The sequence below is a fragment of the Notothenia rossii genome, assembly GCF_949606895.1.
Source record: "Notothenia rossii genome assembly, chromosome: 10".
Lineage (NCBI taxonomy): Eukaryota > Metazoa > Chordata > Actinopteri > Perciformes > Nototheniidae > Notothenia > Notothenia rossii.
The window spans coordinates 64516375-64539201 of NC_136908.1; the positions used below are offsets into that span (position 1 = coordinate 64516375).

The 22827-nt window shown below is 45.6% G+C and overlaps 1 protein-coding gene across 2 annotated transcripts; it reads right to left on the reverse strand.

The window, feature by feature from the left end:
- Window positions 1-428: 428 nt before the first annotated feature.
- socs2 (suppressor of cytokine signaling 2) lies at window positions 429-21485 on the reverse strand. 2 transcript variants are annotated; one of them, XR_013803170.1, is made up of 3 exons: window positions 21354-21485; window positions 6090-6672; window positions 429-2609 (listed from the first exon to the last, which is right to left on the reverse strand). XR_013803170.1 is itself a non-coding variant. In XM_079653729.1 (2 exons), exons 1-2 carry the CDS (start codon window positions 21478-21480, stop codon window positions 6173-6175), a joined length of 627 nt encoding a protein of 208 aa, XP_079509855.1. In that variant the 5' UTR covers window positions 21481-21485; the 3' UTR covers window positions 4594-6172. The 2 variants fall into 2 exon arrangements, 1 of the variants encoding a protein (XP_079509855.1); XM_079653729.1 differs by lacking the exon at window positions 429-2609 and having other exon boundaries at window positions 4594-6672.
- Between the last annotated feature and the right edge of the window lie 1342 nt (window positions 21486-22827).

Sequence of the window (22827 nt, forward strand, 5' to 3'; positions counted from 1 at the left end):
GGATGTGTGTACTTCTACTTGAGTAAAGGATGTGTGTACTTCTACTTGAGTAAAGGATGTGTATACTTCTACTTGAGTACAGGATGTGTGTACTTCTACTTGAGTAAAGGATGTGTATACTTCTACTTGAGTACAGGATGTGTGTACTTCTACTTGAGTAAAGGATGTGTATACTTCTACTTGAGTAAAGGATGTGTATACTTCTACTTGAGTACAGGATGTGTGTACTTCTCCTTGTCTCACTTAATGATTAACTTCCTGTTATCTTTAATACAATTAGAGAAATAGGGTTACATTTTAAACATCCCTAAGTCAGAGTGAAAAAGGGAAGAACACTAGTGTCAGGTGTTTATGTAATGTAATGTAATGTCATGATAAGAATACAGGACAGTATAATGGTGTGTAGTAATATCAAACAAACACCAGGCTGATGAAGCACCATATCAAACTTTATTGATGTCACAGAGCTGATCAACATGACATGCTTTCAGAGGCTTTACAAAATAAAACACAATCAATAAATATTCTGTAAAAAGGTGAAACCGAGCTGCAGCGGAGATATGTACAAAGATCTGCTCGTTAGGGTCGGGAAGAAAGATTCATCTCCAGGGTTTTGATATAAAACACGCTCCAGATATAAGAGGAGCAGATATGAACGTCTCCCTGAGCGGCCTGCTGGGACCCTCAGGTTTAAATCATCCTCAAAGGGCCCGTGTCCTGCTTCTCTGGTTCTGACCCGTCCCCTTGGGTTCTGTAGCTTCTGCATGGGACCGCTCTGCAGAGTCTCAAACCATCAGAGGACACCCTGTAGGGAGTAACACTCTAACACAGAGAAGACCTGTCTGCCCCACACACACACACACACACACACACACACACACACACACACACACACACACACACACACACACACACACACACACACACACACACACACACACACACACACACACACACACACACACACACACACACACACACACACACACACACACACACACACACACACACACACACACACACACACAACGCGGCCCCCAGACCCCACGCAGCATTCTCATCTGTTCGTCCTTACTGGGGTCATTTCCTGGTTGCTAACAAACGCCAATGTTCAGCTGTAACGGTGGACTCATCAGAACAGAGTGGGCGAGCTGACCAATCAGAGCACAGTGGGCTCACAGGGAGGGGGGGGGGGGGGGGGGAGCTCCAACAAGACGTGTAGGACAGAGAGTGAATACACAGACTATACAGAGATGCTGTTTGAGAAACCAATGAGAGTTTGGAACATTGAACAATGTGAATCTATTCTAGTCGACCTCAACGATGGAACTATGATCAGTAGAGATGGCCGTGGGACATTTACAGTGAAATAATAAAAGGTTAGTTTGACGATTACGTTAAAGTCAGAGAAACATTCAAATGTAAACAGAAATGTGATAAAACTCTGAAATGTAACTCAAACGTGACGGAGGATAAAAGCTGCCAATATTATTTTTAAAATAAATTACTTGAATCAGTAAATGTTTTATTAAATGAACCAAAGATCAAATAAATTACATCAAACGAGTTTTCTCCCAATTATTTCCTTTTATTCACATTTTTTTAATATATTGAATTAATTTTGCATGAATTTAATATTTGTATATTTTTACACATTTTTTTATTTGTTTGTATATTTAATTTTTTTATTAGTTCTCCTAATTCATTATTTTAGTATATTAACTTTTTATTGATTTCTAAATGCATGTATTAAATATCTATATCTGTTTGAAATAAGAATCAAATTCCCTGCATTTGAAAATAGGTAAATACTAAACTGAATAAAAAAAAGGAACTGAATAGAAACTAATTAATTTATAAGAAAGCTAAATGAAAAACTAAGAGTGTGTGTGTGTGTGTGTGTGTGTGTGTGTGTGTGTGTGTGTGTGTGTGTGTGTGTGTGTGTGTGTGTGTGTGTGTGTGTGTGTGTGTGTGTGTGTGTGTGTGTGTGTGTGTGTGTGTGTGTGTGTGTGTGTGTGTGTGTGTGTGTGTGTGTGTATTTAATGTCCTTTGTTGATGCATTAGTAAATGTTGGCAGCTTGTGTCCTCCCGACTCCACGGGACACAAACCGCCTCGAAAGGTTTCATCTCAGTTTCAGTTCCTGTTCATTCTAAGATGGAGCTTCTGGGCTGGCCCTTCGGTTCACCTCGACCCCCCTACAGGTGTGCCCCCCCTTTGAGGTCGGCTGGTCGCCCCTAAAACTAAGAAAAAGACCCGGGGAGACCGAGGGTTCTCAGCGGTAGCCCCCGGGCTCTGGAACGACCTGCCCCCGCCTGGAGACCCACCTCTTTCCCCTGGAGTCAGTCTGAGTGGTCCGAAAGGGTCCGTCCGGAGCCTTTGATCTTTTCGTGTCTTGTGTTTCGTGGTGAAGCACTTTGGAGACTCGGTGTTTAAGACGTGCTGCGGAGGAGAGAGACTGAAGTCCAGCTGCAGGTCGTTGGCTTTCAGATCAAAACACCACGTCTGTTTGTTTTGATTCTTATCGATCGGAGGCGCACTCTGTGGACTCTCGAGGTCACCCGTCAGCCAATCAGAGGCCTCCGTTACAACAACAACAACAACAAACCCACTGCAGAAAAAACATGGGAAAAAATCTTTTTTAGATTTCAGTTTATTTGATATTTATTTATCATTTGATCGACTCATCTTTTGCTTTGGTCCAAGCTAACACACCGGTTTTTCTTGAAGATTTGTTTTTTCTTTAAAACTACATTTTTGAGATATCTTTAGAGACTTTAGATGTCAGTGCAAGTCTTTCAAATAAATGTACAGATTTAGTTTAAAGCAGCTTTTCTTTCAAACTAAACAAAATCAATCAAATCCTGGCTGAGCCAAAACCTCCTCACCCTGAACGAGAGCAAGACCAGGTCCTCTTTTCTGGACCCCAACCTCCAGCCTCTCCGGTTGATACTCTGGGCTCCCTCAAAGATAACATCCTCCCCTCTGTCATGAACCTTGGAGTGACCTTCAGTAGCACTTTTAGATTTGATAAGCAGGTCAGCACCGTAGTCAAAACCTGCTTTTTTAAAATACGACTATTGGCCAAAACCAAGTCCTTTTGATGTTTTAAAGACCTGGAAAGGGTTATGAACGCCTTTGTTACCTCGAGACTGGATTACTGCTACGCTCTGTACGTGGGTACGGACCAGGCCTCAATCAGACGCCTGCAGCTAGAGCAGAACGCAGCTGCACGTCTTCTGACTGGACACAAAGAGCGTGACCACATCACCCCCTCTCTGGCCTCACTGCACCAGCTTCCAGTTCGGGTCAGAACTGATTTTAAAATCCTTTTATTAGTTTTCAAAGCCCTGAATGGTCTGGCTCCTCCTATGGAGCTGAACTCCTCCAGCGCTACACCCCAGAGCCTTAAGGTCTGCTGACCAGCTGCTGCTGGTAGCGCCTAAGACCAGGCTCTAAACCAGAGGGCACCGAGCCTTCAGCTGGCCCCAGGCTCTAAACCCGAGGGCACCGAGCCTTCAGCTGGCCCCAGGCTCTAAACCTGAGGGCACCGAGCCTTCAGCTGGCCCCAGGCTCTAAACCTGAGGGCACCGAGCCTTCAGCTGGCCCCAGGCTCTAAACCTGAGGGCACCGAGCCTTCAGCTGGTCCCAGGTTCTAAACCCGAGGGCACCGAGCCTTCAGCTGGCCCCAGGCTCTAAACCAGAGGGCACCGAGCCTTCAGCTGGCCCCAGGCTCTAAACCTGAGGGCACCGAGCCTTCAGCTGGCCCCAGGCTCTAAACCTGAGGGCACCGAGCCTTCAGCTGGCCCCAGGCTCTAAACCCGAGGGCACCGAGCCTTCAGCTGGCCCCAGGCTCTAAACCTGAGGGCACCGAGCCTTCAGCTGGCCCCAGGTTCTAAACCAGAGGGCACCGAGCCTTCAGCTGGCCCCGGGCTCTAAACCCGAGGGCACCGAGCCTTCAGCTGGCCCCAGGCTCTAACCCCGAGGGCACCGAGCCTTCAGCTGGCCCCAGGCTCTAAACCTGAGGGCACCGAGCCTTCAGCTGGCCCCAGGCTCTAAACCTGAGGGCACCGAGCCTTCAGCTGGCCCCAGGTTCTAAACCCGAGGGCACCGAGCCTTCAGCTGGCCCCGGGCTCTAAACCCGAGGGCACCGAGCCTTCAGCTGGCCCCAGGCTCTAACCCCGAGGGCACCGAGCCTTCAGCTGGCCCCAGGCTCTAAACCTGAGGGCACCGAGCCTTCAGCTGGCCCCAGGCTCTAAACCTGAGGGCACCGAGCCTTCAGCTGGCCCCAGGTTCTAAACCCGAGGGCACCGAGCCTTCAGCTGGCCCCAGGTTCTAACCCCGAGGGCACCGAGCCTTCAGCTGGCCCCAGGTTCTAACCCCGAGGGCACCGAGCCTTCAGCTGGCCCCAGGCTCTAAACCTGAGGGCACCGAGCCTTCAGCTGGCCCCAGGCTCTAAAGCTGAGGGCACCGAGCCTTCAGCTGGCCCCAGGCTCAGAACCTGAGGGCACCGAGCCTTCAGCTGGCCCCAGGCTCTAAACCTGAGGGCACCGAGCCTTCAGCTGGCCCCAGGCTCTAAACCAGAGGGCACCGAGCCTTCAGCTGGCCCCAGGCTCTAAACCTGAGGGCACCGAGCCTTCAGCTGGCCCCAGGCTCTAAACCAGAGGGCACCGAGCCTTCAGCTGGCCCCAGGCTCTAAACCAGAGGGCACCGAGCCTTCAGCTGGCCCCAGGCTCTAAACCTGAGGGCACCGAGCCTTCAGCTGGCCCCAGGCTCTGGAACACTCTGCCCCTCCATGTGAGGTCGGCCCAGACTCTAGGGGGTTTTAAATCAACTCTGAAGACTCACTTCTTCTCCCTGGCCTTCTAGTCAGAGCGGAGTAGGCCCATGACTCCTCCTGACTCCTCCTGACTCCTCCTGTCTCCTCATGACTCCTCCTGACTCCTCCTGACTCCTCCTGACTCCTCCTGACTCCTCATGACTCCTCCTGACTCCTCCCTGAGTTTTCTATATCTGTTGTAATTGATTGTCTTTTATTTTGATGGTAGTGTTTTTATTACATTACACTTTGGCTCGACCAAAGATCACTTTCAAACGTGCTTCATAAATAAAACTTGATTTGATTTGAATCAACGTAACTCTCTATTTCTAACGCGTCGACTCACTTCTGAGTGAACGGCTCTTTGGAACGAAGGGAACCGAGTCGTTCTTTTTATCGTTGGTTCACTGCCGGCCATAGATCCACTCGGCTCTACGGGGACTCGCTCTCCTGAACGCACATGAGCCGTAGACGATGGCGTGACGCTGCTCGAGTTGGAGTTCGAGAGATGAAGCAAGTTAGACGTCTTCTGAGAGTTAAAGTAGATTTCTGGCAAAACAGTCAATCTGTATCCTGGGGATTATTCTGCAGATAAACCAAGTGACCCCGCCCCCTTAAAACCAACGGCTCTTTGAACGGCTCTCGGAAAGGAGCCGTACTTCTGAAGCAACAGAAAGGAACATTTGATGTTTTGTTTATAAATCAATTTAATTGATTTTGGGACTTTTTAATGGGATAAAAATAATAAATAAAAATGTCAGGATGTTGCTCTAACAACCTTTTCTCTGATGTTTTTTTAACTCAATGAATTTAAATAAACACATCAAATATGAACCGACACTAACTGATAATAACGTTGATTGTAACCCTGCATTTATTTCCACAAGCTGGCCGGCTCTGTTGTGATTGGTCTACCAGCTTAGAGATGTCCCGCCCCTTAGCCTATCACGTACAATGTGTTGGAGCGCTAGCCAATAGGAGCGCGAGTGTTCCCTAGTGATGTCACTATGTTCCAGAAGTAAACAAAGGAGTCCAATGGAGGCGGTTCAGATATATGAGTCTTCCTGCTGTCGAGAGTTCACGTGATGTAAACGTCTTAAAGCTCGTTTAAAAATCTCTCTGATATTTTCTGTGACTTTAAGGTAAATCGTCAAACTCAACGTCTCGATAAGCGCTAAAGAACCAGAGAAGAAGAAAGGACCTCCAGGTGAGTCAGAGACGCCTTCAGTGTTTCAGAGAGTGAAGAAGAGGATCTGAGGAGTTATTGGTTACCTGACTTCCTGTTTGAAATGCTGGAGAGCATCACAGAGGCGTTATCTTAGCAGCCGAGCTAACGTGCTAACCCACCAGCTGGGCTACACGTGATAGCTGTAGTCCCTCAGGTAGTCCTTCAGTCTGTTGGGTAGCGGCAGGTCCTGAACCTGTGGCGTCCGGCTGTTGATGGCGAGGCGACACAGATGCTGTAGTGGCGGCAAGGCCGTGTACACCGGGCGCGTCAACAACAACTGCACCGAGGAAGAGGAGGACGAAGAGGAGGACGAAGACGAAGAGTTCACCGTAGACGAAGAGCTCCTCGCCGCGCGGTCTCCGGACCTGGATAGCGTGATGTAGTGCTGCACCAGGTGAACCACGCTGTCGAAGGTGCGTAGTCGCGGACGAACCAGAAGCACCGAGTCCAGCTTGAACTTGCCGTGTTTGAACTCGATGCGCAGGTTGGTCGGCCCGGCGGACGTCATGGCGGAGATGGTGAACAGGAAGTCGCTCTGAGACGAGTCCCGCAGCAGGAAGGTTCCCTCAGACGTCTCCTGAAGGATCTCTTTGGCCTCGTTCGCCGTCAGACCGCCCCAGTACCAGCCTGAGGGGGGAGAGAGAGACTCGATGAAATACAATCACATATACATCTGTTAGAAAACTCTCCCTGGTCCCCGGCTTGAGCTTCAGCCTCTGATCCATGTATCTGTGATCCTCTCCAGAATGGAAGGAGTCATCACATACAGAGCATCAACTAGTTCCTGAACAGTGTCCTTCACATGCTGATATCCAAGAGAGGGAGTTCCACAGTCACAAGATGGAGGAATAGAAAGCAGTATTCAATGTTTACTTCAGATTAGCTCCACGTCAGAAATGAGCATGCTTGTCATATGTCTCTCTCCGTAGAGCAGGGGTGAACAACACGCGGCTCTCGAGCCGCATGCGGCTCTTTGCCTAGTTTCATGCGGTTCTTCAGTTCATATCGAATTTTATATGTGTGAGTTTGGGGGAGAGACACTGACTCCTGACTAGTGTTGCACGGTGTACCGATACTTGAAAGGTATACCGCGATACCCTGCCGTTAACAACGTTACGATTCCTCCGTTTCATTAGTATCGGTACTTTAAGAATGACGGGGGAAAGTACTCCGGGGAGAAAGCGCTGTTTTAATAAGAGCCGTGTGTTCAGCGCTCTGCTTCCAATCCCTGTACTGCAGCCGTGCCTGCAGTCCCGCCCCTCTCCAGCACGCTCTAAGCCCCTCCCCTCTCAAGCACGCTCTAAGCCCCTCCCCTCTCCAGCACGCTCTAAGCCCCTCCCCTCTTCAGCACGCTCTAAGCCCCTCCCCTCTCCAGCACGCTCTAAGCCCCTCTCCAGCACGCTCTAAGCCCCTCCCCTCTCAAGCACGCTCTAAGCCCCTCCCCTCTCTTGTGCACACGCTAGCTGCCAGAGCATGTGAGAAAACGAGAAGCATGGCTGCACGAATTCTTGTCATTTATTTTATTTATTGTTCTCATTGTTTAAAAGTTTGTGTTCTGGTTCTGGTGTGAAATAAAGCACCATAATTACATTTAAGACTGTTTCCCTTTTTTTAAGAAAAGTATTGAAAAATAATCGGAATCTGAATTCTTGACTTGGCATCGAAACCAAAATGTTGGTATCGTGAGAACACTACTCCTGACAGTTAAACCTGATATTTAGTAGGTCTGTTAAGTATCGAATGCTGATCATTCTGACGTCATTTGGCCGGTCAAAGTTGTTTCGGCTCGGATAAAATCGCTCCGTTACTTTGGTCCCGTGTTACTTTGGTCCCGTGTTACTTTGGTCCCGTGTTACTTTCGTCCTGTGTTACTTTCGTCCCGGCTCTCCCTACGTGTGGTGTCCGGTGTCAGTATGAGGGGTTGACAGCGCGTCTAATTTTGATGTGGCCCAAGAGCCAATCACAATAATACCTGGATGCAGAGAACCAATCACCTTTGAGGGGGGGGAAACCTATCGTTGATTAAACACTATCCAGTGTTTCCCCTACCATTGTCTTGGAGGGGCGCCAACTGAGCCCCCCGCCCCCCCTGAAATTCAAGGTGTTTAAAAAAATATATATCATTTATTTTTTTTTAGATATAAATATATATTTAGCACCAAATTGCAAATAATCTATAACTGCTGTCACTTTTCACATTGAACGTGTGCTCTTTTATTAAATACACTAAACGCTTTAATTTGAAGTTGTGAGTTTAGTGTTTTTGACCCTAAGAAACTCTGATGCATTAAATCAATAACAATTACCACAGCTCCTCTCTCTGCTCCAGAGGATTTAAAACATATATATCCCAATGCCACAGAAACGCATCAGTGACGTGGTTGAAATCTTGTCTCCAGAAAACAAAAGACTGAAACCAGCGGTATCAGTGACGGTGTGTTGGATGTGGCTCTTTGCAGTAACAGACAACATGTGGCTCTTTGCAGTAACACAGACAACATGTGGCTCTTAGCAGTAACAGAGACAACATGTGGCTCTTTGCAGTAACACAGACAACATGTGGCTCTTTGCAGTAACATAGACAACATGTGGCTCTTTGCAGTAACACAGACAACATGTGGCTCTTTGCAGTAACATAGACAACATGTGGCTCTTTGCAGTAACACAGACAACATGTGGCTCTTTGCAGTAACATAGACAACATGTGGCTCTTTGCAGTAACACAGACAACATGTGGCTCTTTGCAGTAACACAGACAACATGTGGCTCTTTGCAGTAACATAGACAACATGTGGCTCTTTGCAGTAACACAGACAACATGTGGCTCTTTGCAGTAACACAGACAACATGTGGCTCTTTGCAGTAACACAGACAACATGTGGCTCTTTGTAGTAACATAGACAACATGTGGCTCTTTGCAGTAACACAGACAACATGTGGCTCTTTGCAGTAACACAGACAACATGTGGCTCTTTGCAGTAACATAGACAACATGTGGCTCTTTGCAGTAACAGACAACATGTGGCTCTTTGCAGTAACATAGACAACATGTGGCTCTTTGCAGTAACACAGACAACATGTGGCTCTTTGCAGTAACACAGACAACATGTGGCTCTTTGCAGTAACACAGACAACATGTGGCTCTTTGCAGTAACAGACAACATGTGGCTCTTTGCAGTAACATAGACAACATGTGGCTCTTTGCAGTAACATAGACAACATGTGGCTCTTTGCAGTAACACAGACAACATGTGGCTCTTTGCAGTAACACAGACAACATGTGGCTCTTTGCAGTAACATAGACAACATGTGGCTCTTTGCAGTAACACAGACAACATGTGGCTCTTTGCAGTAACACAGACAACATGTGGCTCTTTGCAGTAACACAGACAACATGTGGCTCTTTGTAGTAACATAGACAACATGTGGCTCTTTGCAGTAACACAGACAACATGTGGCTCTTTGCAGTAACACAGACAACATGTGGCTCTTTGCAGTAACATAGACAACATGTGGCTCTTTGCAGTAACAGACAACATGTGGCTCTTTGCAGTAACACAGACAACATGTGGCTCTTTGCAGTAACACAGACAACATGTGGCTCTTTGCAGTAACAGAGACAACATGTGGCTCTTTGCAGTAACATAGACAACATGTGGCTCTTTGTAGTAACATAGACAACATGTGGCTCTTTGCAGTAACACAGACAACATGTGGCTCTTTGCAGTAACATAGACAACATGTGGCTCTTTGCAGTAACAGACAACATGTGGCTCTTTGCAGTAACACAGACAACATGTGGCTCTTTGCAGTAACACAGACAACATGTGGCTCTTTGCAGTAACACAGACAACATGTGGCTCTTTGCAGTAACACAGACAACATGTGGCTCTTTGCAGTAACACAGACAACATGTGGCTCTTTGCAGTAACACAGACAACATGTGGCTCTTTGCAGTAACACAGACAACATGTGGCTCTTTGCAGTAACAGACAACATGTGGCTCTTTGCAGTAACACAGACAACATGTGGCTCTTTGCAGTAACATAGACAACATGTGGCTCTTTGCAGTAACACAGACAACATGTGGCTCTTTGCAGTAACACAGACAACATGTGGCTCTTTGCAGTAACACAGACAACATGTGGCTCTTTGCAGTAACATAGACAACATGTGGCTCTTTGCAGTAACACAGACAACATGTGGCTCTTTGCAGTAACACAGACAACATGTGGCTCTTTGCAGTAACATAGACAACATGTGGCTCTTTGCAGTAACATAGACAACATGTGGCTCTTTGCAGTAACACAGACAACATGTGGCTCTTTGCAGTAACACAGACAACATGTGGCTCTTTGCAGTAACACAGACAACATGTGGCTCTTTGCAGTAACACAGACAACATGTGGCTCTTTGCAGTAACACAGACAACATGTGGCTCTTTGCAGTAACACAGACAACATGTGGCTCTTTGCAGTAACACAGACAACATGTGGCTCTTTGCAGTAACACAGACAACATGTGGCTCTTTACAGTAACACAGACAACATGTGGCTCTTTGCAGTAACATAGACAACATGTGGCTCTTTGCAGTAACAGACAACATGTGGCTCTTTGCAGTAACACAGACAACATGTGGCTCTTTGCAGTAACATAGACAACATGTGGCTCTTTGCAGTAACACAGACAACATGTGGCTCTTTGCAGTAACACAGACAACATGTGGCTCTTTGCAGTAACACAGACAACATGTGGCTCTTTGCAGTAACATAGACAACATGTGGCTCTTTGCAGTAACACAGACAACATGTGGCTCTTTGCAGTAACACAGACAACATGTGGCTCTTTGCAGTAACATAGACAACATGTGGCTCTTTGCAGTAACATAGACAACATGTGGCTCTTTGCAGTAACACAGACAACATGTGGCTCTTTGCAGTAACACAGACAACATGTGGCTCTTAGCAGTAACACAGACAACATGTGGCTCTTTGCAGTAACACAGACAACATGTGGCTCTTTGCAGTAACACAGACAACGTGTGGCTCTTTGCAGTAACACAGACAACATGTGGCTCTTTGCAGTAACACAGACAACGTGTGGCTCTTTGCAGTAACACAGACAACATGTGGCTCTTTGCAGTAACATAGACAACATGTGGCTCTTTGCAGTAACACAGACAACATGTGGCTCTTTGCAGTAACACAGACAACATGTGGCTCTTTGCAGTAACACAGACAACGTGTGGCTCTTTGCAGTAACACAGACAACATGTGGCTCTTTGCAGTAACATAGACAACATGTGGCTCTTTGCAGTAACATAGACAACGTGTGGCTCTTTGCAGTAACACAGACAACATGTGGCTCTTTGCAGTAACATAGACAACATGTGGCTCTTTGCAGTAACATAGACAACATGTGGCTCTTTGCAGTAACACAGACAACATGTGGCTCTTTGCAGTAACACAGACAACATGTGGCTCTTTGCAGTAACATAGACAACATGTGGCTCTTTGCAGTAACAGACAACATGTGGCTCTTTGCAGTAACATAGACAACATGTGGCTCTTTGCAGTAACACAGACAACATGTGGCTCTTTGCAGTAACAGACAACATGTGGCTCTTTGCAGTAACACAGACAACATGTGGCTCTTTGCAGTAACATAGACAACATGTGGCTCTTTGCAGTAACATAGACAACATGTGGCTCTTTGCAGTAACATAGACAACATGTGGCTCTTTGCAGTAACATAGACAACATGTGGCTCTTTGCAGTAACATAGACAACATGTGGCTCTTTGCAGTAACATAGACAACATGTGGCTCTTTGCAGTAACACAGACAACATGTGGCTCTTTGCAGTAACACAGACAACATGTGGCTCTTTGCAGTAACATAGACAACATGTGGCTCTTTGCAGTAACATAGACAACATGTGGCTCTTTGCAGTAACATAGACAACATGTGGCTCTTTGCAGTAACATAGACAACATGTGGCTCTTTGCAGTAACACAGACAACATGTGGCTCTTTGCAGTAACAGAGACAACATGTGGCTCTTTGCAGTAACAGACAACATGTGGCTCTTTGCAGTAACACAGACAACATGTGGCTCTTTGCAGTAACACAGACAACATGTGGCTCTTTGCAGTAACACAGACAACATGTGGCTCTTTGCAGTAACACAGACAACATGTGGCTCTTTGCAGTAACACAGACAACATGTGGCTCTTTGCAGTAACACAGACAACATGTGGCTCTTTGCAGTAACACAGACAACATGTGGCTCTTTGCAGTAACATAGACAACATGTGGCTCTTTGCAGTAACACAGACAACATGTGGCTCTTTGCAGTAACATAGACAACATGTGGCTCTTTGCAGTAACACAGACAACATGTGGCTCTTTGCAGTAACACAGACAACATGTGGCTCTTTGCAGTAACATAGACAACATGTGGCTCTTTGCAGTAACACAGACAACATGTGGCTCTTTGTAGTAACACAGACAACATGTGTCTCTTTGCAGTAACAGAGACAACATGTGGCTCTTTGCAGTAACACAGACAACATGTGGCTCTTTGCAGTAACACAGACAACATGTGGCTCTTTGTAGTAACATAGACAACATGTGGCTCTTTGCAGTAACATAGACAACATGTGGCTCTTTGCAGTAACATAGACAACATGTGGCTCTTTGCAGTAACACAGACAACATGTGGCTCTTTGCAGTAACACAGACAACATGTGGCTCTTTGTAGTAACATAGACAACATGTGGCTCTTTGCAGTAACACAGACAACATGTGGCTCTTTGCAGTAACACAGACAACATGTGGCTCTTTGCAGTAACACAGACAACATGTGGCTCTTTGCAGTAACACAGACAACATGTGGCTCTTTGCAGTAACATAGACAACATGTGGCTCTTTGCAGTAACACAGACAACATGTGGCTCTTTGCAGTAACACAGACAACATGTGGCTCTTTGCAGTAACACAGACAACATGTGGCTCTTTGCAGTAACACAGACAACATGTGGCTCTTTGCAGTAACATAGACAACATGTGGCTCTTTGCAGTAACATAGACAACATGTGGCTCTTTGCAGTAACAGAGACAACATGTGGCTCTTTGCAGTAACACAGACAACATGTGGCTCTTTGCAGTAACACAGACAACATGTGGCTCTTTGCAGTAACATAGACAACATGTGGCTCTTTGCAGTAACATAGACAACATGTGGCTCTTTGCAGTAACATAGACAACATGTGGCTCTTTGCAGTAACATAGACAACATGTGGCTCTTTGCAGTAACATAGACAACATGTGGCTCTTTGCAGTAACATAGACAACATGTGGCTCTTTGCAGTAACATAGACAACATGTGGCTCTTTGCAGTAACACAGACAACATGTGGCTCTTTGCAGTAACAGAGACAACATGTGGCTCTTTGCAGTAACACAGACAACATGTGGCTCTTTGCAGTAACATAGACAACATGTGGCTCTTTGCAGTAACAGAGACAACATGTGGCTCTTTGCAGTAACACAGACAACATGTGGCTCTTTGCAGTAACACAGACAACATGTGGCTCTTTGCAGTAACACAGACAACATGTGGCTCTTTGCAGTAACACAGACAACGTGTGGCTCTTTGCAGTAACACAGACAACATGTGGCTCTTTGCAGTAACACAGACAACATGTGGCTCTTTGCAGTAACACAGACAACATGTGGCTCTTTGCAGTAACATAGACAACGTGTGACTCTTTGCAGTAACACAGACAACATGTGGCTCTTTGCAGTAACATAGACAACATGTGGCTCTTTGCAGTAACACAGACAACATGTGGCTCTTTGCAGTAACATAGACAACATGTGGCTCTTTGCAGTAACACAGACAACATGTGGCTCTTTGCAGTAACACAGACAACATGTGGCTCTTTGCAGTAACACAGACAACATGTGGCTCTTTGCAGTAACACAGACAACATGTGGCTCTTTGCAGTAACACAGACAACATGTGGCTCTTTGCAGTAACACAGACAACATGTGGCTCTTTGCAGTAACACAGACAACATGTGGCTCTTTGCAGTAACATAGACAACATGTGGCTCTTTGCAGTAACACAGACAACATGTGGCTCTTTGCAGTAACATAGACAACATGTGGCTCTTTGCAGTAACAAGACAACATGTGGCTCTTTGCAGTAACACAGACAACATGTGGCTCTTTGCAGTAACAGAGACAACATGTGGCTCTTTGCAGTAACATAGACAACATGTGGCTCTTTGCAGTAACACTAGACAACATGTGGCTCTTTGCAGTAACATAGACAACATGTGGCTCTTTGCAGTAACACAGACAACATGTGGCTCTTTGCAGTAACATAGACAACATGTGGCTCTTTGTAGTAACATAGACAACATGTGGCTCTTTGCAGTAACAGAGACAACATGTGGCTCTTTGCAGTAACAGAGACAACATGTGGCTCTTTGCAGTAACAGAGACAACATGTGGCTCTTTGCAGTAACACAGACAACATGTGGCTCTTTGCAGTAACACAGACAACATGTGGCTCTTTGCAGTAACATAGACAACATGTGGCTCTTTGTAGTAACATAGACAACATGTGGCTCTTTGCAGTAACAGAGACAACATGTGGCTCTTTGCAGTAACAGAGACAACATGTGGCTCTTTGCAGTAACAGAGACAACATGTGGCTCTTTGCAGTAACACAGACAACATGTGGCTCTTTGCAGTAACACAGACAACATGTGGCTCTTTTGCAGTAACATAGACAACATGTGGCTCTTTGCAGTAACACAGACAACATGTGGCTCTTTGCAGTAACATAGACAACATGTGGCTCTTTGCAGTAACATAGACAACATGTGGCTCTTTGCAGTAACACAGACAACATGTGGCTCTTTGCAGTAACACAGACAACATGTGGCTCTTTGCAGTAACATAGACAACATGTGGCTCTTTGCAGTAACACAGACAACATGTGGCTCTTTGCAGTAACAAGACAACATGTGGCTCTTTGCAGTAACATAGACAACATGTGGCTCTTTGCAGTAACACAGACAACATGTGGCTCTTTGCAGTAACACAGACAACATGTGGCTCTTTGCAGTAACATAGACAACATGTGGCTCTTTGCAGTAACACAGACAACATGTGGCTCTTTGCAGTAACATAGACAACATGTGGCTCTTAGCAGTAACATAGACAACGTGTGGCTCTTTGCAGTAACACAGACAACATGTGCTCTTGCAGTAACATAGACAACATGTGGCTCTTTGCAGTAACATAGACAACATGTGGCTCTTTGCAGTAACACAGGACAACATGTGGCTCTTTGCAGTAACACAGACAACATGTGGCTCTTTGCAGTAAACACAGACAACATGTGGCTCTTTGCAGTAACACAGACAACATGTGGCTCTTTGCAGTAACATAGACAACATGTGGCTCTTTGCAGTAACATAGACAACATGTGCTCTTTGCAGTAACATAGACAACATGTGGCTCTTTGCAGTAACACAGACAACATGTGGCTCTTTGCAGTAACATAGACAACATGTGGCTCTTTGCAGTAACATAGACAACATGTGGCTCTTTGCAGTAACATAGACAACATGTGGCTCTTTGCAGTAACACAGACAACATGTGGCTCTTTGCAGTAACATAGACAACATGTGGCTCTTTGCAGTAACACAGACAACATGTGGCTCTTTGCAGTAACATAGACAACATGTGGCTCTTTGCAGTAACATAGACAACATGTGGCTCTTTGCAGTAACACAGACAACATGTGGCTCTTTGCAGTAACACAGACAACATGTGGCTCTTTGCAGTAACACAGACAACATGTGGCTCTTAGCAGTAACACAGACAACATGTGGCTCTTAGCAGTAACACAGACAACATGTGGCTCTTTGCAGTAACATAGACAACATGTGGCTCTTAGCAGTAACACAGACAACATGTGGCTCTTAGCAGTAACACAGACAACATGTGGCTCTTAGCAGTAACACAGACAACATGTGGCTCTTAGCAGTAACACAGACAACATGTGGCTCTTTGCAGTAACACAGACAACATGTGGCTCTTTGCAGTAACACAGACAACATGTGGCTCTTAGCAGTAACACAGACAACATGTGGCTCTTTGCAGTAACACAGACAACATGTGGCTCTTAGCAGTAACACAGACAACATGTGGCTCTTTGCAGTAACATAGACAACATGTGGCTCTTAGCAGTAACACAGACAACATGTGGCTCTTTGCAGTAACACAGACAACATGTGGCTCTTAGCAGTAACACAGACAACATGTGGCTCTTTGCAGTAACACAGACAACATGTGGCTCTTAGCAGTAACACAGACAACATGTGGCTCTTAGCAGTAACACAGACAACATGTGGCTCTTTGCAGTAACATAGACAACATGTGGCTCTTAGCAGTAACACAGACAACATGTGGCTCTTTGCAGTAACACAGACAACATGTGGCTCTTTGCAGTAACACAGACAACATGTGGCTCTTTGCAGTAACACAGACAACATGTGGCTCTTTGCAGTAACACAGACAACATGTGGCTCTTTGCAGTAACACAGACAACATGTGGCTCTTTGCAGTAACACAGACAACATGTGGCTCTTTGCAGTAACACAGACAACATGTGGCTCTTTGCAGTAACATAGACAACATGTGGCTCTTTGCAGTAACACAGACAACATGTGGCTCTTTGCAGTAACACAGACAACATGTGGCTCTTTGCAGTAACATAGACAACATGTGGCTCTTTGCAGTAACATAGACAACATGTGGCTCTTTGCAGTAACATAGACAACGTGTGGCTCTTTGCAGTAACATAGACAACATGTGGCTCTTTGCAGTAACATAGACAACATGTGGCTCTTAGCAGTAACACAGACAACATGTGGCTCTTTGCAGTAACACAGACAACATGTGGCTCTTTGCAGTAACATAGACAACATGTGGCTCTTTGCAGTAACACAGACAACATGTGGCTCTTTGCAGTAACATAGACAACATGTGGCTCTTTGCAGTAACACAGACAACATGTGGCTCTTTGCAGTAACACAGACAACATGTGGCTCTTTGCAGTAACACAGACAACATGTGGCTCTTTGCAGTAACAGACAACATGTGGCTCTTTGCAGTAACACAGACAACATGTGGCTCTTTGCAGTAACATAGACAACATGTGGCTCTTTGCAGTAACATAGACAACATGTGGCTCTTTGTAGTAACATAGACAACATGTGGCTCTTTGCAGTAACAGAGACAACATGTGGCTCTTTGCAGTAACATAGACAACATGTGGCTCTTTGCAGTAACACAGACAACATGTGGCTCTTTGCAGTAACACAGACAACATGTGGCTCTTTGCAGTAACACAGACAACATTGGCTCTTTGCAGTAACACAGACAACATGTGGCTCTTTGCAGTAACACAGACAACATGTGGCTCTTTGCAGTAACACAGACAACATGTGGCTCTTTGCAGTAACATAGACAACATGTGGCTCTTTGCAGTAACACAGACAACATGTGCTCTTTGCAGTAACAGACAACATGTGGCTCTTTGCAGTAACACAGACAACATGTGGCTCTTTGCAGTAACACAGACAACATGTGGCTCTTTGCAGTAACACAGACAACATGTGGCTCTTTGCAGTAACACAGACAACATGTGGCTCTTTGCAGTAACACAGACAACATGTGGCTCTTTGCAGTAACACAGACAACATGTGGCTCTTTGCAGTAACATAGACAACATGTGGCTCTTTGCAGTAACACAGACAACATGTGGCTCTTTGCAGTAACACAGACAACATGTGGCTCTTTGCAGTAACACAGACAACATGTGGCTCTTTGCAGTAACAGACAACATGTGGCTCTTTGCAGTAACACAGACAACATGTGGCTCTTTGCAGTAACATAGACAACATGTGGCTCTTTGCAGTAACATAGACAACATGTGGCTCTTTGCAGTAACATAGACAACATGTGGCTCTTTGCAGTAACATAGACAACATGTGGCTCTTTGCAGTAACACAGACAACATGTGGCTCTTTGCAGTAACACAGACAACATGTGGCTCTTTGCAGTAACATAGACAACATGTGGCTCTTTGCAGTAACATAGACAACATGTGGCTCTTTGCAGTAACACAGACAACATGTGGCTCTTTGCAGTAACATAGACAACATGTGGCTCTTTGCAGTAACACAGACAACATGTGGCTCTTTGCAGTAACATAGACAACATGTGGCTCTTTGCAGTAACATAGACAACATGTGGCTCTTTGCAGTAACATAGACAACATGTGGCTCTTTGTAGTAACACAGACAACATGTGGCTCTTTGCAGTAACACAGACAACATGTGGCTCTTTGCAGTAACACAGACAACATGTGGCTCTTTGCAGTAACACAGACAACATGTGGCTCTTTGCAGTAACACAGACAACATGTGGCTCTTTGCAGTAACATAGACAACATGTGGCTCTTTGCAGTAACATAGACAACATGTGGCTCTTTGCAGTAACATAGACAACATGTGGCTCTTTGCAGTAACATAGACAACATGTGGCTCTTAGCAGTAACAGAGACAACATGTGGCTCTTTGCAGTAACAGAGACAACATGTGGCTCTTTGCAGTAACAGAGACAACATGTGGCTCTTTGCAGTAACATAGACAACATGTGGCTCTTTGCAGTAACAGAGACAACATGTGGCTCTTTGCAGTAACAGAGACAACATGTGGCTCTTTGCAGTAACACAGACAACATGTGGCTCTTTGCAGTAACACAGACAACATGTGGCTCTTTGCAGTAACACAGACAACATGTGGCTCTTTGCAGTAACACAGACAACATGTGGCTCTTTGCAGTAACACAGACAACATGTGGCTCTTTGCAGTAACACAGACAACATGTGGCTCTTTGCAGTAACATAGACAACATGTGGCTCTTTGCAGTAACACAGACAACATGTGGCTCTTTGCAGTAACACAGACAACATGTGGCTCTTTGCAGTAACACAGACAACATGTGGCTCTTTGCAGTAACACAGACAACATGTGGCTCTTTGCAGTAACACAGACAACATGTGGCTCTTTGCAGTAACATAGACAACGTGTGGCTCTTTGCAGTAACACAGACAACATGTGGCTCTTTGCAGTAACACAGACAACATGTGGCTCTTTGCAGTAACACAGACAACATGTGGCTCTTTGCAGTAACATAGACAACGTGTGGCTCTTTGCAGTAACACAGACAACATGTGGCTCTTTGCAGTAACATAGACAACATGTGGCTCTTTGCAGTAACACAGACAACATGTGGCTCTTTGCAGTAACACAGACAACATGTGGCTCTTTGCAGTAACACAGACAACATGTGGCTCTTTGCAGTAACACAGACAACATGTGGCTCTTTGCAGTAACACAGACAACATGTGGCTCTTTGCAGTAACATAGACAACATGTGGCTCTTTGCAGTAACATAGACAACATGTGGCTCTTAGCAGTAACACAGACAACATGTGGCTCTTTGCAGTAACACAGACAACATGTGGCTCTTTGCAGTAACATAGACAACATGTGGCTCTTAGCAGTAACAGAGACAACATGTGGCTCTTTGCAGTAACATAGACAACATGTGGCTCTTTGCAGTAACATAGACAACATGTGGCTCTTTGCAGTAACACAGACAACATGTGGCTCTTTGCAGTAACATAGACAACATGTGGCTCTTTGCAGTAACATAGACAACATGTGGCTCTTTGCAGTAACATAGACAACATGTGGCTCTTTGCAGTAACAGAGACAACATGTGGCTCTTTGCAGTAACATAGACAACATGTGGCTCTTTGCAGTAACATAGACAACATGTGGCTCTTTGCAGTAACAGAGACAACATGTGGCTCTTTGCAGTAACACAGACAACATGTGGCTCTTTGCAGTAACATAGACAACATGTGGCTCTTTGCAGTAACAGACAACATGTGGCTCTTTGCAGTAACATAGACAACATGTGGCTCTTTGCAGTAACACAGACAACATGTGGCTCTTTGCAGTAACACAGACAACATGTGGCTCTTTGCAGTAACACAGACAACATGTGGCTCTTTGCAGTAACAGACAACATGTGGCTCTTTGCAGTAACACAGACAACATGTGGCTCTTTGCAGTAACAGACAACATGTGGCTCTTTGCAGTAACATAGACAACATGTGGCTCTTTGCAGTAACACAGACAACATGTGGCTCTTTGCAGTAACAGACAACATGTGGCTCTTTGCAGTAACACAGACAACATGTGGCTCTTTGCAGTAACACAGACAACATGTGGCTCTTTGCAGTAACACAGACAACATGTGGCTCTTTGCAGTAACACAGACAACATGTGGCTCTTTGCAGTAACACAGACAACATGTGGCTCTTTGCAGTAACAGACAACATGTGGCTCTTTGCAGTAACAGACAACATGTGGCTCTTTGCAGTAACATAGACAACATGTGGCTCTTAACCTCTGACGGGTTGGCCCCCCCTGAGCTAGACACTGAATCATCATGTTCATCACATAGCTATCATATGCCTCAAACAGTCCTGATGCTCTGCTAGGTAATCACACATCCTGTCATGTTCACAGTTGATACCTTTGATATCAAGTTGCTCTCATGTTGGAAGAGGATACTCACTGTGTTCACAACAATATCCTTTAAGCAGGTAAAAGTCTCATTGAGATTAAAGTCGACCAAGAGGGCAGCACGAACAAAGTTACAGCAAATGAACACAAAACAATACGGCAGAGGAAACATTAAACAGTCAATATGCAAATCAAATCAAATATTATTAAACATTCAAAACTGGCACAATTTAAAAATGACTTCAACTGTTATGAATGAATTTACAGTTTGAATGGTTGGTCTGTTCTGTTCTCTGTGGCAGTACACTGGCAGGGCCGACACAAAACATGGACTGACTGTGAAACACATCTGCTGCATTATTTATGATTTGATGACGTTATTTTGAATGTAGACGGAGGATTTACTGTTTTAGCTTAGCCTAGCTTTGATCAAACAGAACTCCATTCAGAAAAACAAGCTTTTTAGAAGTCTTACGGCCGGACTTCACTAATCATCCTTCTCTGTTTTCCTTTTGCGGTTATTTTGGCTTTTCTTTTGATACCTTTATTGCCATTCAAATCTCTTCAAAGCTCTGCTGGTTCTGGGTTTAGACGGCTGTGATAAACCAGGTTTCAGACGTACCTGTGTTCCTCAGGTCCTTCATGGCCGAGGCGATGCGGCTCTCGTCTGATTCCACCACCCTGGAGCTGTTGTCCGAACGCCGGTCGCTCTCGATGGTTTCCGTGGACTCGGAGGACTGGCAGGTCATCGGACAGATCCACGTCAGCCAGAGCTGAGCTCGCTCAGGTCCAAGCGTCAGTCTAAAGATGGTCCAAGCGTCAGTCCAGATAAGGTCCAACCGTCAGTACAGATCAGGTCCAATCGTCTGTCTAAAGATGGTCCAAGCGTCAGTCCAGATCAGGTCCAACCTTTAGCTTAGAACTGATCCAGCTTTCTAACTCCAGATGTCCAAAAGCCGTACGCTGGTCCAATCTTAAACCTTTACCTAGAACAGGTAGAATCTTCTGCCTACAGATTGTGAAACCTTCCCCCGAAAGATGGGCTCAGTCAGGTCCAATATTCAGCCTTAAGATGTTCAAACTATTGGACAAAAGATGGTCCACTATCAGCCTAGAACTGGTCCAACTTTCAGTGAAAATAGGTCCAACCATCAGCCTAAAGATGGGGTCAGTCTGGACCAATATTCTGCCTAAAGATAGTTCAACCTTCTGTCCAGAACTGGTCCAGCCTTGAGCCCAAAGACGGTCCGTACGCTGGTCTGACCTTTGGACTAAAGAGGGTCCCCAATCAGCCAAGAACTGGTCCAACCTTCAGCTGGTTCATGGGGCGGTTCTGCAGCCGGATGCGCTGGAAACAGAGAAAACACATTCAGTCTCGCCGACCCGTGAAGCAGGACTGCAGTACAGGACTCGGTTTGTATTTCTATGCATGCCTTTATAGTAATACATCAAAACAGAGAGTAATGTTCAGTGAATCGAACAGTTTCCAAACTCGAACGGGTAGAAAAGTGAACAGAGTTTGGTGTAATTAAATACCAGCACCAGCAGTTCAGTGTTTCCCAGAGTTCAGAGTGGACGGCTCAGAACAAAAGTAGAGGTTAGTTTTATCTTCTGACATAAACTGAATCCCCTTCTGGTAAGAAAAGAACAAATATACACGCTTACACCAAAGTCCAGTTATTTCATAAGGAGTTACAGCATTTCAGAGAATCAATCATGTTTCCAGCTGGAAGGCCAGCGGTCCTGCACGAGGAGATAGCACCAGGTTCTGACCCAAAAGGCAAGAGCCGCTTTCACACCAAGTACTTTGCCGTACTTGCCGGCTGCAAACAACTTCCCTGCGTCGCTTCACAAAACCTTTCAGAGTTTTACTGGGGCGTGGTTTGCAATTCGCCCAGCCGATAGAAATTGGAACCTTTTCCTCCCCAGGAAAGAACCACCTCTCTAGCAGGGACTGAAAAGGGGTGAAAAGGTTCTTTTTGGTGTGAACGCAAAATCCCAGGAACTATGGGAACTATCCCTGGGAAAAATACTCCGGTGTGAACGCGTCCTTTATACAGATGAGACACAGGAAGGAAGGCAATCCACATTACAGT